The sequence below is a fragment of the Phoxinus phoxinus genome (assembly GCF_949152265.1).
Source record: "Phoxinus phoxinus genome assembly, chromosome: 12".
NCBI lineage: Eukaryota > Metazoa > Chordata > Actinopteri > Cypriniformes > Leuciscidae > Phoxinus > Phoxinus phoxinus.
In genome coordinates, this window is record NC_136887.1 from 12,694,626 (window position 1) to 12,713,259 (window position 18,634).

At 38.8% G+C, this 18,634-nt stretch overlaps 2 protein-coding genes across 5 annotated transcripts in view; one reads left to right on the plus strand and one right to left on the minus strand.

Annotated features, from left to right (window-relative positions):
- Positions 1-3,195: 3,195 nt before the first annotated feature.
- On the minus strand, positions 3,196-14,159 carry maea (macrophage erythroblast attacher, E3 ubiquitin ligase). Of its 3 annotated transcripts, none has more exons than XM_079631405.1 (10): positions 14,046-14,159; positions 11,958-12,148; positions 8,676-8,858; positions 8,389-8,592; positions 8,190-8,312; positions 7,902-7,978; positions 7,662-7,770; positions 7,407-7,540; positions 5,894-6,089; positions 3,196-4,526 (listed from the first exon to the last, which is right to left on the minus strand). In XM_079631405.1, the coding sequence occupies exons 2-10, from the start codon at positions 12,108-12,110 to the stop codon at positions 4,431-4,433; spliced, it is 1,275 nt and encodes a 424-aa protein (XP_079487531.1). In that variant the 5' UTR covers positions 12,111-12,148; positions 14,046-14,159; the 3' UTR covers positions 3,196-4,430. The 3 variants fall into 3 exon arrangements, with proteins under 3 accessions (XP_079487531.1, XP_079487532.1, XP_079487530.1); XM_079631406.1 differs by lacking the exon at positions 14,046-14,159 and adding an exon at positions 12,686-12,756; XM_079631404.1 differs by lacking the exon at positions 14,046-14,159 and having other exon boundaries at positions 11,958-12,102.
- Positions 11,988-18,634, plus strand: part of ctbp1 (C-terminal binding protein 1) — a 43,598-nt gene continuing 36,951 nt past the window's right edge. Inside the window, exon 1 of one of the 2 annotated variants that reach the window (XM_079631403.1) lies at positions 11,988-12,156. The gene's annotated coding sequence lies outside the window, so the exon portion shown is untranslated. The remainder of the gene's footprint in view (positions 12,157-18,634) is intronic. The other variant, XM_079631397.1, reaches the window with a different exon arrangement.

Here is an 18,634-nt window from a genome sequence, read left to right on the forward strand (position 1 = left end):
TTTTCTGTAAAGCATTCTATAGCCTATATTAACTAAAACATGCTATATGATAATACAAAAAACAAATACACAATCAAAATTAAAGCATTTTAGTATAAGAACATAGGCTAGGTAAAAAATATAATAAATAAATATATATCAGACAGGCTCAGTTATTAGTTATTGCACATTAAAGAGCCTAATAATAGCAGCAGGCAGGAACAACTTACGATGCCATTCAGTTTAACATTTTGGTGGGATCACCCTGCCACTGTGCCACTGTGCCACTTCTCAACAGTCCTGCATGATGCCAACGATGGAGCTTGCCTTTTTAATTAGTTTATTTAGTCTGCCCCTGTCCGAGGTGCGTGCGCCCTCCCTCACCCCATCACACCAGAAGAAGAGAAGGTGCACAGCAGAGGGTGGCAAATGTTGAAAGATCGCATCCTTCTTAAAAAATACAGCCTGCTTTGACCTTTTTTTATATACTGCCTCCATGTGGCTGGACCAGTCCAGTTTGTTATCCAGCTGTAGTTCGAGACAAGATCCACATCTGTTCCCTGAATGGAGACTGGATCTGGTTTGGGCATTTTCCTTCAATCAATTACCATTTATTTTGTTTTTAAGAGACCATCTGGAGCATCTAGATGAGGCCGTCATCTACACTGATGTTGGTCTGGTATTGGGCATGATAGGAGAGAGAGCGTAGAATGATCTTATAGGCTCTTAATTCTGTCGAAATGACCCTCACAGAGGTGATTGATCTGCTTTTTTGGTGACTTTTAATAAAGATTTGGTTTTACAACAGATTGTGGAGGAGCTTGTGTTTTTCTGTGTTGTCCTGTACACATATATATATAACGCCACAAAACAATATCGTTCAAATAACCAGATGTGTGTGTCACTGAATGTATGTTTGTGAAGTGAAACCTGCTGTGCTCTTAGTTATTTACATCTGTACAGCTGTGGTTAGATCTGATGACTGAACACACTCTTTGTAAAAGAGTTCAGATAGTAGAGGAATTAAGGTCAATGGGGAAAAGAAAACCTACTTCACATTCTAAATCCAAAATGGTTTTAATATATTTAAAGGCAACAGGGTTTAAGCAAACTCTTATTCTTTTCCAACGGCTATAATTATAGTGCAGATGACCCTGCGTTGGCTCCCCATTGTAACTGAATATGAAACACAGGAAAGTGGTGGCAAAGTGATGGCAAAAAGAAGCAGTTTATTGAATAACCTTAGTTCTCAAAGTAATTATTGCTTCACAATATCAACCCATGTACTAAATTACAAGTAACATGAGATTGCAGACGAGATAAGAGATGAGGTAAAAGGTAAAATGCTAAGTTTACATCTTTTTTTGTATCTATCTATCGCGTCTATCCAGCTATTGCCTTTCTCAGGAGTGAATTACCCTCCTCCATCCCCAGCTCCACCTCTCGCCAGTCAGGATTAAGCATTCTGATTCCCCTTGAATCAAAATAAATTCTCAAGTTATGTTGTACTTTAAAATCTTGAATTAATTATATTAGCATTAGGGCTGTAACGATTTACGATATTAAACCGAAATCGCGACACTCAGATCCACGATCCTGTGTCGCGGTGTGAGAAGGCAGATCGCGATCGACACACCCCTTCCCAGACTTATCTTTCTCGCCCAGAATAGATCCTATGGCTGTGACGGGGTCTTTTACATATTAGGTATGGGAATTTCAAGCAAAAATAATATTCGAAGATCGCTGGGTATCATTTGATTATTATTCAAAAATCGCGCTCTCCCCCACACGCACACACGCGCGCGCGCGAGCACACACACACACACACACACACACACAAGCAAACACCAGAGCAAGTGAGCAAAGCGCGCGGTGTTTGCTTGTATGTGTGTGTGTGTGTGTGTGTGTGGCACCGGCGCGCGCGTGAACTGGAGCTCACCTCATAAACGAATCGAAACTTAGAAAGCTTGAAATACTTTTACTTGATTTAACGTTAATTCAAAACATAAAGAAATGGCGGCTTAGGCTAATTCGTAGGAAGTGTGCATTTCTCTATATAGGCGCGTTCACTCTGTGGCAAGCGTTATTCCTGCGCTTGAGATGCGGGTCATGCGGAATAGGCAATATATTATTTGTGGTTTACAGCACAGACAGTAAGCCTCGGTTACCTCAGAATAATTTTTAACATGCTCGAATCATCTCCACAATGGAGTATAGTTCTGTTTGTTTTTCAAAAGTATTTTGTTACAAGAAAACAGAGTTATAGCTTTAGCTATTTATTTATTTGGCTTTTAAAATCCTCCCTCCTCGCAAGAATCGCGGTTTGTATCGAATCGTGGGTCAGAAATCGGGATACGAACCGAATCGTGGGTTTGCTGTATCGTTACAGCCCTAATTAGCATACATTCATATTGATTCTGTTCGGTTTACCCCAAGGGGAGTTATTGCTGCTCTCCCGGCTCCCAGAACGGAACCATACAGCCAATCCAAACTGTATGATAATTGTCAATCATATTTGACGATAGTGGTCCTGACAGAACCTTGAATATGAACGGTTTCGTATTCATGTGTCTAGTATGGGTGATGGTGACTGCACTTTATGTTTCATATTTGTTGTTTTTAGGTCCTACACTGTCCACTTTGCGTGTATATTGTGCCACTAACCTCTGGAACGAGTGTTTTATCATTACAGATGAAAGTGAAACATCAAACTTTACAGAAGCCGATAATTTGGAGTGAACCTGTCAAAGAGGATCCAGAACAAACTTTATTTGGATTGGTTATCTGGTATAGTAATCATGACTACTTTTTACTCTCTGAATTTGTATATTTACGTGTATTTATTTAATTAAAGGTATTTATGTACAGCCATCATCAGGCGTGTCTATATCTAAATCTTAGTTTTCCCCATTGGGAGTTCAACCTCTTTTTTCAGGCAGACAATGACAATATAATCAAATCAATCTTTATTGGCAATTCGACACGAACAACCCATCTACCCTACCAAAATACACACGCATGCACAGTTTCTAAGCAAGTCTTTCCACAATTACAGTTAAACACATACTTGGAGAATCATTTCCAACAGGAAGAGATGTTGGTGCACATTTAAGTGAAACTAAAATATCAGAGGGGATTTTCATTGACAGCCCCCCCCCTCCATTGGTTACCTGCTGTTGGTCCTGTGAAACCTGAGACTTTCTGGGGTTGTGTTCATGGGGAACATTATCAAAACCTTCATTTCCCAACATCCTGCTCTGCAAATTGTGCTCAAAACGACTGTATATACATACGTTACTTACAATGTATTTGGAAATTCTAATGTAAAACTAGCCTATGTATTTGAAAAGGTCCATATTAATTCGTTTTGCAGCAGAAGAAACCTCACGTAAGATCTTAAAATCACAAAATGAGGGTGTCAAGGATGGATAGACTGCAAATTTTGATGATGGGGGGGAAATCCCAACAAACTTCAGTATATGTAATAAACTGTGCAAGATTTGAATCTACCCTGAAATCCAAAAAAAACTGCTTTACTATTTTACAATTGATCCTTTAGGTCACAAAACGGCACTAAATGCAGCATGATGTTAACAACAACATATGATATTGTTTTGTATAACACAACATACTATTAGTTAAAAAAATAAAAATAAAAGTCTCCTCCAAATGTAAGCATATCCATCAGAATTCAATCTTGCATACTTGTCCTTAAAGGACTTTGGTCATACACAGAAAGTTTTATTTGATAAATGATGATATAAGTTTCAATTTTATGTACTGTGTAAACTAATGTGATTCTTTAACAAAAAGCCTGACACTAAAGAACACCGTCGTGTCTTTCTGGTCTGTACATCGGAGCAGTATTGCTATAAATGCTACAGCTTTTTTTAGCATGTTACCTCATAAACTGAGGATGTCAGTCAAAATATAATATTAACATAAATGCATGTCACAGATTTCACAGGTGCAAAAGCAAGGCATCAGAGTGTACTCTACAACTACCTACTCACAATCTATCTAAAAAATAATGACCTAAATGGGTGTCCTTGTTCAAAAAACAAATGAATTATTCATTTTGTTAACACACTACAAGGCAGAAGCTCCTTTGAGATAAATTGATATGGAGTTGTGATGGTTTGTTTTACACTATTGAAAAGTTAAATAAATGCCAGACTATCAACCATTTTAAAAACACCACACACAAAAAAAAACTCCCTCGTCACATTAGTCTGTTTCGCAGCAGAATAACTCCATTGTGATTCTGAACAATCAGTTCAGAAAAGGTCTTGTAGGCCGGTTGAGGACAAGGGCATACTGTCAATGAATTTCACTTGCACGGAACAAGGGCCGCAGGATTGACACCCTTGGACGAACGATGTCAACACGAGATTCACCCGGCCTATGATGGCTCCGCAAAGTAACGTTCCAGAGGTTTAGAGGAGCTCGCATCACATAATATAAACCTTCTCGGCCTGGGAAAAGTTGAAAACCTCTTTGGTCCTGGGGCATATCACCTTGTCATCTTGACGAATGGACAAGAGAGACTGAAAACCAGAGGCAAGGAAATGTTAATCACTATATATACAGCATTGCTAACAACATAGTATTGGGCTGCACAATTTGGGGAAATAATATCAAATTGTGACTTTTCTTTAAAAAAAAAAATATATATATATATCCAGGTGCTTGTTTGTAAAGGGGCACAATTATTTTGTAGGGCCAACAATTTTTTATTATATTTATATGTTTATATTATTACTTCTACAAAAAACTAAATACAATTATTAAAAGTAATATTTCACTGTAAAATAAAAAATGATATAAATAAAAAATAGAATAATAATCATTTTATTTTACATGACATTACAATAGTAGAATTACAAAACTAATATTTATGGTCTTAATTTGGTCTTAAACCACCAAACTTTTATTACTTGACGCAAAACCGCAGGAAGGCCTTAAAGCTGTTTCTCATTTCTCAAAGTGTTTCTCATTTCAAGTATAGGAAGATGACTGGCACATGCTGTATTCCTAAATGCATACATGTTTTATGGGGCTTTCACACTGGCAGTTTAGTTCAGAATGGGGCAGGGTTCGCATGAAAAATCACTAATGTGAACGCTGTTATGCGGACCCGGGTGCGCACTGGGGTACCGAACCCGAGACTACCGGGGGTGGTCTGAGTTTGGTTGCTCCCGAACCGTGCCGCGGTTCGCGTGAATGTGAAAGCAACACGGACTCGGGAGCGCACTTGTTCTGGAAGTAAAGTAACCCGCGCATGCGTTTTAGCTGATTATGATGCATTTAGTTAAACACATGTAAGGGATGATAGTGTTGATGATTTACTTTGGATACGAGCGAGAGCGCGTGGAATCAGGGCAACAAATTTGGAAATCCACAAATGAGTCTCCTCAAAAGAGTCCGTTTGCAAGCAGCAGGTCCGTGTTGTTCACTCAACTGCGCATAATAGCACCGAATTAATAAAAAACACAATATATTGACCCGCGTTCTGTTTCTATCATGCGCCGTGCACGTTTGCGATGACGTAATAATCACGCAAACACACCATTGTTCGATAGAATCAAGTTGAGTGTGAAACCAGACCAACGCCGGGAACAATAGCGCTCGGACCGCAGCAAACGTTGTGAAAAGCAGTGTGAAAGCCCTGTGCAGTAACCCAAACTAACTTAAGTAGCCCTGAGATGCAGAAAACACCGGTAAGAACGCAGTGCCGTGCTTTACACTGAAATACACAGCGCAGATATTTAAATTAAATCGCAGCCTTTGAAATTTGATAATCGCGGTTTGAATGTCGGTTTTATCTGGATTCATTGTGCAGCCCTGGCATAGAACAATTATATCATATATACACGGAATAGAAAAATGACACAAAACTAGCTTCAAAACTCACATTGTATCCATAAACATAGCCATTAGGCAGCATCATGGGTGGGTTGTTCTCATTCATGACCTCGCCAGAGATTTTGCACACCAGCCTTGAGTTTGCACAGTGGGCCATGGGAAGAGGTTGAGCCAATTTGTTCAGCGACTTGCTGCAGACAGGGCAGTCTGGGTTTTTGGAAGTGCCATCCTCTTTATAACACTGCCTGTAAACTTGGAATTAAGGTCAACAACTATTCAGTTAGACTACTAAACCAACGGAGTACCATTTACACCAGGGGTCTCCAACCTTTTTTCATTCGAGAGCTAGTCTTTAAAAATGAAAGTGGCCGAGAGCTACTCATGTAATACAATACTTATATATCTTAAATAATGTATCATAACTATCATATTAACAACTTCCCAACTGTTTTCAACTGTTAAATAGTTTTAGACCTAAAATAGTTTTTGTAGGTCTGTATAAGTCACCCTTACATGTCTTTGCATATTATACTGTAAAAACACATAATTATAGTTGATTTAGTTGATAAAAACTAGAGATGAAATGGCATGAACATTTTTATTTCATGATTATAGTGACCAAAATTATCACTGTTATCACAGAATCCTGTTTAAAAAGTAATTCTACACAATGAAATCACTTCACCAAGTTGTCGGGAAAACCAGCAAATAGCAAAATTTGTATCAATATGCACTTTTTGTTTACATAAACATTAAAATAACAACATTAAAAATGATGGCCAGATTTTAAAGGAGTGTCTTGCAACATGTTATCTACTACCATGTACAAGTTCAAATAAGTTTTGACAAAAAAGGTTTATAAAAACCTGACATATTTTAGCCTTTAAATCATTTTTATAAAAAGAATGAGTCAAAATAGATTAATTACTGAGATTTACAATGCACATTAGCTTATCTTTTATTATTAATAATAGTAAAATTAGGTCCGATTTTCCCGTGGCGTCTGTCGTTGCTATGCAACAATGCACTGCGCTCTCCACAACGACAAAGAAGTTTTAGTAGCTAATGGATTTCCACCACCGAAAAAAGCTTGCTGTAGCTCTGTAAAATGTATTTACTGAGAAGAATAAAACACCCATAGTGTTTGAGTGTACCCCCATCCTTCATGTTGACTGAGCTTTCAATGTTGTTACGGAAAGGGTGAAGCTGATTGGTTGGTTCTTGTCACATGACCTGAGGTGCGCTTGTGCCGTTCTGAAAAGTTGCGATTTTTTCATCTCGCTCTGTCTGGAAAAAATGAGCTTGCATTTTAAAACGAACTCGAGCGCGCGATATGTGAACGGGCCCCTTGGCGAGCTCCCTCCGATCAGGCCACGAGCGTACTGGTAGCTCGCGAGCGACGTGTTGGAGACCCCTGATTTACAGTCATTTAAAAACAATGACCTTTTGTCATCTAGCCAAAAATACTATCGCCCATTACTCAGAATCAGTTGAATAAATGACCTGCTGGACATGCAACCTGAAAACACTAAGGATGATGAATGTTACTGCAGAGAGGATACGGGGTTTTGATGGCGGACAGCCCTGCCTGCAGGGTAATGGTAAACACAGAGTTGTTCCCCAGCTGGTGTAATCTGTAGTTGTCATATCTGAATTGCTGGATCAGCATTTTCCAGCGAGCTGGATCCAAAAGATCCTGGGAGGAAAGACAAAAAAAAAAAGGTTGCAGACCACTGAACTTGTACCTGCTGTCAGAAACAATAACCGATCGATATCAGAACAGTTTCAGATAATTTAGGTGCAGAAATGTCATTTACCTTATATGGTGAGATGTGCGTATCTGAGGGAAACGCCAGCATGCCCATCACTTGCCGTACCTCATCCAACTGCCCTCCTTCTGCCTGGCTGAAGTGTTTGCGTGCATGTCTAAAATGAGATTCGTGTTTATTTAATAACATCAACAAATACTTATGATCTATATTCATGTTTAACAATAAATGACAGAAATTCAGTTAAAATGGCACTCTGGCCATGAAGTCCTAGTATTTGTCTCATACCTTACTGCGTCCATTCGTTTGTTTTGTCGAATGAGTTCAATAAATTCCTGGATCCTTAAACTGAACTCCAAACAGCTCTGGGAACAGGAACATATTTCAATAAAACTGAATAAACTTTACCTTTCAAATTGCATCGCCTTCAGGCTACGTGACAAAACATCTCTGAAATGAAAACACCAGACTGCAAGGACTATAACCAGAAACATACTGTGGCTCCGTAATGACGGTTAAAACGCAAGTACGTGTTTGAATACAGCAACTGGGAGAAAACCGAACCCAGCATCTTACTTTCATTTTCCGTAAGCGAGACTTGTTATCGTGGCACCAAGCCAGACAGGTAGCCGTTTCCTGGCGTTCAAGAGATTCTTCAACCTCTTTTGCAGTAAGAAACATTTCTATGTTCACCAAATCCTACAAAGACAAAACACAACCATATGAGAACCAGCTCAAACCTCTTACACGACACGCAGGAAAAGTGGAGACGCACCTCAATCCCACTTTGTCTGGCTAGCTTGACTGCGGTGTTGTAATAGCCACATCGTAGTAAGTGTTCCACCATCATGCGGTCCATGCGCTTCTTCTTCCAAACGTTGGCGCTGGCCGGCTGGTCGCTGCTATGTTCCTTCAGGTGCTCTATGCGTCGCTTGCATAACTTGGCGCTCTCATCTTCTGCTTGGATAGACTCGGCTGCCTGTCAGATAAGAAACCCTGAAAGTGTGAATCAGGAACAAATGCAGTAAAACTGAACTAATTCAACATGACGCATTAGCATACCTTTCTCTTGAGGGCGCTGAGCTTCTCAACCACCCCATCCAGGAGAGAGACTACCGTATCCACCACTGGAAAGTTACTGAGCGTTTTCTCCAGCTCTGCCACCACCATCGTCACGTGACTGGTCTCCCGGTCTATGTTCTTTTGAGCTGCTCGGAAGCGCTTGTTCAAGGTTTCATAAGGAACCTGTTGAGGTGAATAAACAACAGACTTTCATTAGTAGGCACAATTTCAGCAAATACATCAACATCTTTGTATGTTGCTTGGTAATATTAATCTTCACAACAATAATTCAAAAAGCACCTCATACATCATTACATTTCTCACTCTCTGGAATCACTAAAGGTTTAGTTCACCGGCTTCATCCAATAAATTACATTCTAGTATCATTTATATCCAGTGATTTAAGCAGTGAAATGTCCAGAGTTTCAGCATTAGCTAAATAAGTAGGCCTAGTTAGTTCCAGATGTCTGTTTTTTTTTAGCTGTCCATTTGAGAGAAAGGTCATAAAGATGGACATGATTGATCATTAGGCCAGAATGAACAGCTCTGGAAGAGGCAGAGATGCAGAAAACTTCAACCTTATCTCTCAGGATCCGCCAGTTTATTTTGATCAGGCCATCTGTCACCTTACAACCAGGGCAGATAAGTAGTATCAACATTCGCAGTGCTCTATTCACGTACAGATGTTTTAGAGTAGATAAACTCCCTACATCAGTCAATGCTATTATTGAAGCTATAACCTTTGTTGGATTACAAGGTGCAACCTTATTTTTGGCAGTGAGAGAAGTGAAAGGTCCTCAATGCAGGCCATAATTCATGCAAACTACTGGAAAAAAAAAAGCACTGATGCATAAATCAGCACACGACTAAGCCAAAAACAAAATTATACAGAATCAAATATTTCATTTCAATAAACAATTTTAAGATATGGATTTATTTCATTATCAAACAATAGAATATAGACTACAGTTCATTCATGCATGCCTATAACTTAAACCCATAATTAAAGGACCACTGAAGTGCATTGAATCGCACAGCATTATTCAATGTTTTGTTGTAATTTCCACTGAAACAGGAAGACAGGGCGGGGCATAGCGTAGCTCCTCCCCTTTTTAAATAGCCAATGGCGTTTCGTTTATATCACAGCTCGGCCAGAGCTGTTGAGTTCAGTTTGGTAAAGCCACAGTTCCAGTTTCCTCCTAATCTCCTTCATATCGCTTTAAAATACAGCATTCTGTGCAGAATTCAAATGGGTCCGATATGTTTTGTGGTCTGCACCGACTGTCGTATATGATCTGCTCTGTGCTCTCGTATCTCTGGACCGAAGCAGACTGTGTGCTCACCGCGGCGGTTCAGTGACACTATCGTGAAACCAGACTTCATTCACACCAATAGAAAGCATTTACACTGTCTGAATCGTTCCCTATATCCTATATAGTGCACTATGTATCACTCATCATGTAGAAAAAAGTAAACGTGTGAACTGAAGTGACTGATAATGTTGGGGGTGGAGCTTCAGATTCTAGAGCGCATTTGATTGGACAGAAAATCTGATGAAAAGCTGAAGTGCAGACAGAGTGATGCCATCACAATCATTGATCCGTATTGTCGGAAGTGAGAGACAAACTTTTGAATGCTTATAGGCTATCTTATGTGAATTGTGTCATTGTTTTGGAGCGCACTAGCTTATAGATAACAGTAAGTCTAACATATTTATACTAAAACACAAAAAAACTTCCATTTTGATTTCATTGGGACTTTAAAACCGTACATTACAACGGTCACAAACACGAGTGAAGTACAAAGCCTAGCTTGCGTAATAAATAATAGTTTAGCATTCAAATACTTTGCGAATATGGAAACAGTTGGATTTGTGCCGAATGAGAGAGGGAGGCTACATGCCGTGAGCCTGACGCTGGATTTAGTTTCAGTTTCGCTTGAATGATTCATAAATCATCTTACATTTCAATCAACAATTTTAAGATATTGATTTCTTTATCAAACAATAGACGATAAACTAATGTTCAATTATGCCTATTACTTAAACTCATAATTAAAAACTTACATAACAAAAAAAGATGTATCCATTTAGAGCTCTATTCTGTTACACAATTTGCTTGTTTGAATGTGTATATTTGAATGATCTTTGACCCTCTAAAATATTATAAGAATCAGTGCCTTACTAAAAGAGCTAGTTAATTCATTCATTCATCCAATGTGTCCTAAGATTTTGCACACGAATAACAATAGTGACTAGTTTACATGGTTAGACCATGATGCAATGATTAAGAAGGCACTGGAAATCATTCCCAATGCTGCAAGACAAGCTCAGATGCAATATGCCCTTGACACAGCAGTGAAGACCATATATTATTGACATTCAGTGTGCGTGTACATAAACAGGCGTCATTTTACAGGAGATCAATGAACTAAATCACGTTACAAAGCATTCAACTCATCATGAAACAATAAAAGGAATCGATTAACGCATGGATTCAGACAAATCGACGCTATCAATCGGGAAAACCCCGTGACGCAGAGAACAAAGGTGCTGTTTTCCAACCATTAAATAATAAGCCCCTCATCGAGAACACCTGAGCTATAACCTGCTAAGATCTGCCACTGATCAACGCAACACGATGCAATATGATCCAAATATGGTGCATAAATCGCTTGCATACCGAGCTGTGGTCACCATTGGCATGTGCCTATTCCTCTAGCATTTATCTAGAGACACGAATATCATGCTGTGTCTAACGTTAGATCATAACGACAGCGTTCAAAACGAAATTATCTCACCAGTACTCGATTATAAAATAGGCTAGCTAAACAACCGATTACGATTCGTGTCACTCTCCACCTCGCTAATGGTTCTCGTAATTCTGCATTGGTTGCACTAGTCTAGTGGACAAACCTGTGATGGGATAATACTGCGCCTGCCTAATAAAACAACACGACTGTCGGAACCCAAGAGTGTCACGGATCAGCGATGACATTATTCGACTTATTGCTCTCTTTTAAATATCCATCGGTTTATAACTGTACACAGCCGATGTCACAGCTCGGCTGCTTGCGATCACTCCAGTGAGATGTGTTTGTGTGAGACTTGTTTTGCTAAGTTGCCTAGCCCTAGAGCTAACCAGTTAACTGTCTAAATGCAGCCACATACTTTCATCTGATCGATCATTTCCGTTTTGATGATCGGTTATGAGGGTCATATAGAGCTATAGAGAATCTGTTCAGTTGCACGATTACATTATTGAGAGAAAAGGCTTGACAGACCTTTAAAGTTGGGTATTCTTGCACCTTTAGGGCCATAGAGAGTTGAGCTGCTGTCTCCTGCACCGCCATCTTGCTTTGGGGAAACTGTGGAGCGTTTGTTTGTCTTCTTCTCGGCGTTGGTCTTCGCTGCGGCAATGAAGCTAGACTGGACATTACTGCCTCCTAGTGTGGCGTTGCATAGATGTGTCCTCCTGAAAGGGTTAGTAAGCTCATCCAGACAATAAAAATTATGTCACTATATTTCCTCACCCTCGTGTCGTTTTAAGGGGCCGTTCACACAGAACGCGGTTATCCCATTCCACTAACGTTACGCTACTTTTCCATTATTTTTCTATAAACACGCGCTAGTGTTTGACGGTTACGTTATTTCTCAAACGGAAGGCTGCATCCTACCGAGACTGCGCCCTTCCTAGCGATTAAACGCTAGAATGAGAAGGTCAAGTAAGAGAAGAGCCTATTTTTTTTAGAGCGTATGGCTACATCACACATGTTCCTGCCTACCCACACGGCCACGGTCACGGCACGAAAATACTATTAAAACTTAATTTTGAAAAAATACTTTGTATTACAAATCTTTAACTGGCTTATTAATGCAATACAGTGAATGACAGCTGTCTGCGGTCTCCCATTGGCTTAGCCTACATTATTGTCAGTTTAGTGATTAATTTACTGCAAAACAAAAGAAAACATCTATGCTTTCATATCCGAAAATATTATTTTTGTCTTACATTTCATAATAAACTCAGACGAGCTCAGTACCGACTCGTTTGCCATCAGTTTATTTTTTGTGAATTGGAATGTATGCAAAGGATTGTGGGTGCATTTAAGGCAGCAGACCAACGCTACTTTTGCGTCATCGAAGGGTAACGCCCCTTTTTGGGGGAAGACAAACGGATTCCCCTGAGAACAGAAGCTCGCTCTAATAAGTTTCTTGACAGCAAAAATGGCACAAATATACACACTCTTTGCCGGCCGAGGACCGTGAGTGGTATTTAAAGAAGCTACTGGATATGGGGATACAGAGGTGTCCCTTTGAAATGGTCGAAAACTGGATTAATGACCCCACGCAGTGGCCAAATATGGACTATTCAGAGTTTCAGACATCTCATGTCTCGTGGAATCACCAAATAACGTTAGCCTATTTTTTTGTCATTAACCACTCACAGTATGACAAACTAGACGATGTCTAGAGGAGTCGGTGGTTTACTCACTTGATTTAAGCTATTGACATAGTTTTGTTGTCGACTAACGTTAGCTAACGTTGTTACTAGTTAACGTTAGAAAGATGAAGCTGCTAGCTGCAGTTTAGTTGGTATGAAAACGAAATTAAAGCCAGTAACGTTAACTAGCAAGTACACTACTTCATGTTAAATACAGATAGTTTGGGGGGTTGAATTAGTGACACAAGTAGAAACCAGCCAAGTCCACTTTAGTCCTAGCCTGCCACTATTTCAACAGTAAAATCAGTTAACAGCCAAGGTAGCGTGCCTAGTGAGAGCTAATCACGTAACTTTAACGTTAGCTGCTAACAGCTTCGTCTTTCTAACTAACGTTAGTATAGCCAGTCGATAACAAAACTATGTCAATAGCTTAAAATAAATCAAGTGAAATATGATCCAAGTAAACCACCGACTCCTTTTGACATGGCCTCATCGTCTAGTTTGTCATACTGTAAGTGTGTTAACGTTAATGACACAAAAAAAATAGGCTACTTACTCTGTAAATACCGCTGACGGTCCTCGGCCGGCAAAGAGAGTGTGTATGTTTGTGCCATTTTTGCTTTTTAAGAAACTTTGCCGATCTAGAGCGAGTTCTGTTCTCAGGGGAATCCGTTTGTTTTCCCCCAAAAAGGGGCGTTACCCTTCGATGACGCAAAAGTAGCGTTGGTCTATCCCGATGCATCCTTCAAAACTGGCCGAATGAAGGACGTGAAACGAAGAATCTTTAATCTTTAATTCTTCGTAGAATGCAGCCTTCCGTTTGAGAAACACCCAATGGCATTCGTCCCACTCCACTTTTAGACACGTACTCGCGTAATATTCGTGTCTCTAGATAAATGCTGGAGGAATAGACATGTCTAGCACATACCGGCCGCCATTTTGAAGCGTGTTCCACTTCGTGAAGTGGACGAGGGAAGTTTATATGCACAGACCCTCGTCCCCGCGATTTTGACTGAGGTAACGTTGAATCGCTGCGATGTACACTTAAAGTAGCTCTATATCCCACAATTCAACTTGATTGTGATGTCAAAGCAGAATGTGCTTAACTGAAGTCTATGATATATGTATGATATATTAATTATTTAGAGAATGAATCGCTCAAACGTGCTTAAAAATATCTTTGTTCATGTTTCAAAGATGAACAGAAGTCTTATGGGTTTGGAAGGACATGAGACTAATTGATGACAGATTTCTCTTGAAGGATCCTCTACCCAAAAATAAGAATTCTCTCATTATTTACTCCATCTCTGTGAGTGCATATAATGCAGTATAGTTACATAAAAGTTGACCCTTTAAAAAACACGCAAAATAAACATGAAGGAAACATAACTCCAGTGGATGAATCGAAAATGATAGGCGAGACAAATACTAATATTTTAAACTTATTTACCGGTAACCATCGCTATGCGCGTTCATGAGTTCATGTTTGGTGTAAATGTCAGCATGTTCACAAGCTCACGTGAGAAGTGACACGGAAGCACAGAGGACCGGCACTTATTGCACAGGCTTCTTATTCTGATTATATGAGGTCTGGTTCTTTATACAGTGTACTTGGATCTAACTGAACACTTCAACAGAGATTGTAATAATGAAATAGTTGCTATTTCAGATTTTCAAGTGTTTCCCAAATATTTAGGTTTATAGAACGACCAAACAGCAGAATAACATTGGAGTTTAAATCTTTTTAATATTAAAATAAAAATATATTTGATTGTTTTAAATATTGGTGTGAGAACAAACATATCAAGCTGAAACGCCTCACTGATAAAGTCACCATAAAATCAAAATTGACTAGTATTTATTATTTATTATAAATGATTTATCCGTGCACATTTTATTTATTTATTTCATTTCTTTATCCTAGTCTTTAATCACAATAACTTTTCTTCCATCTCGCAACTGTGTTTACTGCCATGAGGGCGGGACATCCTGTCACCAGGGGCGTAATTTGTGGGGGGGTTGGGGGGGACATAACCCCCCCAATATTTAAATCTATGCATTACAACCCCCCCCCCCCCCCAATATTTATACCATGATCACATGAAAACCCCCCCAATGTTCAAACCAAATCTACACCCTTGCCTGTCACTCACATGACATCACTATAATAGCAAACCACAACAATGCAATCAATTCCCCATGGTCAAAATCAAGTCCCGCCCTACATTTGTTCTTGTTTGAGAGGCCCTTTCACTCGGATATACATCACAAAATGGAAGAAAAGACTATTGAAACTTCAATTTAATTTCACCTTATGTACAAAACCGAGGACAAAACGTGTCACATAAGAAATTAAAAAGTTTTCTGACAAAATATAAGCATGGAAAACTATAAAACTCACAAGCACCTTACTGACCTCATTGTAAGTGAGTTGTCAAGACCTTATAGCTTTGATTATGCGGATGTTATTTTTGAAATACTGTAGCTGACAATGCTGACAAAATGTAGGCCTCCATTAAATGTAGGCCTCCATGTAGATGTACACACACATCTGTGAAATCTTATAAAACATTTATAAAATGCCAGTAGACCTGTAATATTTAATTATATAGGCCTATGAAGTATTGAGTTATGGTCTGAGTACAGTTGGGTTTAAGGGGGTACATATATATAAGCTGTATATTACATTAGCACTTAAAGGTACAATCTGTAAATTTTTTCGCCACCAGAGGTCGCATTTTCAAAACAATAACAAAGACGAAGCTTGATGATGTTACGAAGGAGAGTGGAACGATGGGAGATGTTGTTTTCACCATGCAAAGATGTGTGGAATTCACGAATCATATAAATTATAAATCAGCTAATAATTTTGTTTTTGTATTACCTGAACGTTTGATCACACTATTTTATGTCATCGTAATTAATTTTCTGCAAGCCTGTTGATATGTGACCATTTGTCAAATGATTTGGTGGGTTAATGCTGCGCAGTTTTACACATTTAACACAATCATACTAAAAGTACATTTGAACAAACCCACAGTATTCGCAAGTAATGGCTAAATATTTTTGTGCAACACATAGGCTGTATTTAATTTCACTGCCAGACTTGATAAAAAGCATCACTGAAGTACAAACAAAGTGCAATATAACTACAATAAATAATATATATCAAATCAAATCAAATCAAAGTTTATTTATAGAGCACCTTTTTACAACAGCAGGTGTTCACCAAGGTGCTGTACATACAGAAAAAACAACAAAGCAAAAAACGACAAGTAACAAGTAACTCTCATACTGTGTTATATGCAGTACCATACAAATATGTTTTTAAATGTGATTTAAAAACTGCAAGTGAAGGTGCCTGCCTAATGTACAAAGGTAAATTATTCCAGAGTTTCGGGGCCATCACTGCAAAGGCACGGTCACCTCTGCTCTTTAATCTAGCATTGGGAGAAACCAAAAGCAGTTGCCCAGCAGATCTAAGTGCTCTGGATGGAACATATGGCTGTAATAGATCTGAGAGGTATTTAGGAGCAGTATTATTTAATGATTTAAAAACTAAGAGTAAGATCTTAAAATCAATTCTAAAACGAACTGGCAACCAGTGAAGGGAAGCTAATATAGGTGTAATGTGATCCTGTTTGCGTGTCCTTGTTAATAGACGTGCTGCCGCATTTTGTACCCTCTGCAAACGTGTTAGAGATGCCTCACCAATGCCTACATATAGACTATTACAATAGTCCAGGCGGGATGATATAAAAGCGTGGATGACCTTCTCAAAATCAGTAAAAGATACAAAAGACTTGACTTTAGATAATTGCCTTAACTGATAAAAACATGATTTATTACCAAATTAATCTGTTTATCTAGTTTAAAGTCACCGTCCATTAAAACACCTAGGTTTTTTACAACGGGCTTCACATATGACTTTAAGTTGCCAAGATCTACATCAGGGGTATTGATGGTACCACCAGGTCGAAACAAAATGATTTCAGTTTTATCTTCATTAAACTTTAAGAAATTGGAGGCCATCCAGGCTTTGATATCCTCAAGACATCTCAACAAAGGTGCTATAGAGTTTGCATTGTTTCGTTTCAAAGGCAGATAGAGTTGCGAATCATCTGCATAACAGTGAAAGGAGATGCCATGTTTCCTAAATATGGACCCTAAAGGTAATATATATAAAGAAAATAAAATGGGTCAGAGAATGGACCCCTGAGGGACTCCACATGCAAGAGATGCAGTGGAAGACACAAATTCCCCAAGACGTACCGAGAAAGTTCTTTCACCCAGATATGATCTAAACCATTGTAATGCGGTACCCTTTACACCAACATAATGCTCAAGACGAGAGAGCAGTACATTGTGATCTAAGGTGTCAAAAGCAGCAGTAAGATCTAATAGCATAAGAACAGCATAGTTACCTGTGTCAGTGGCCAATAATAAATCATTATAAACTTTTAACAGGGCAGTTTCTGTGCTGTGAAGTGATTTAAAACCAGATTGATAAATTTCTTGCAAACCATGCAAGTCTAGAAAGGATAGTAATTGTTTAAAAACCACTTTTTCCAATACTTTAGAAAGAAACGGGAGTTTCGAAATGGGCCTAAAATTAGCAAGAACCGATGAATCCAGGTTTGTTTTTTTCATCAGTGGTTCCACTATTGCGTGTTTAAAATGTAAGGGTACAACTCCATGAATAAGACTACTATTTACAATCAAAAGTATTGTAGGGCCAAGGGTTTCAAAAACCTTTTTTAGGAAATCTGGGGAAACAATGTCTGTGGGACAAACAGATGGATTCATTTTGTCAATGATGTCTTTTAAACAAGCAAGAGACACTGGCTCAAACTGATTAAAAACAAAGGAACATACAGAGAAAGAAGACGTATCAGCAGAAGGGTGAACAATATTAGCTCTAACAGTCATAATCTTGTCAATAAAAAACTGCAAAAATATATAGATTTGCTAACCTTTCCATTAAAACACATGCGAGAGCGGAGTCTCTGTGGACAGATCAAGTCCAAGTTTGTCACGAAGCTCTCTCCATCTCGAAAACGCCACGCCGATATTGACCATTGTTTTATTTCTCTGTTTTTGTCCCAAAGCCTGCTTGCCTCAGTTGATCTACGTTGAATTTTTATTTTATTTTCTGTACTCCCAATCAATAATCATGAACCATGATGACTGAACGACACAACAGCGGCGTGCGAGATATAATTATATATATACATGTGTATATAAACAGATCCCAGCGGCTTATAGCGGCCCATTGAAACAGCCACTAATGAGGTATCTATATATCTATGGTTTCTACAAGCGGAAACCGATGATAGCGCAGATGTTACGTAACTGATAAGCGACAATGACATGGTACAAGCCATTATTTAAAACTGGAATTTCTATGGATTTACAAATCCTTGGGAACTTTTGGAACTGCATGAAATATCACACTCACTGTGCAAGTGGTTTTGAATATTTTATCACAAAAATCTTACATATTGTACCTTTAAGTGT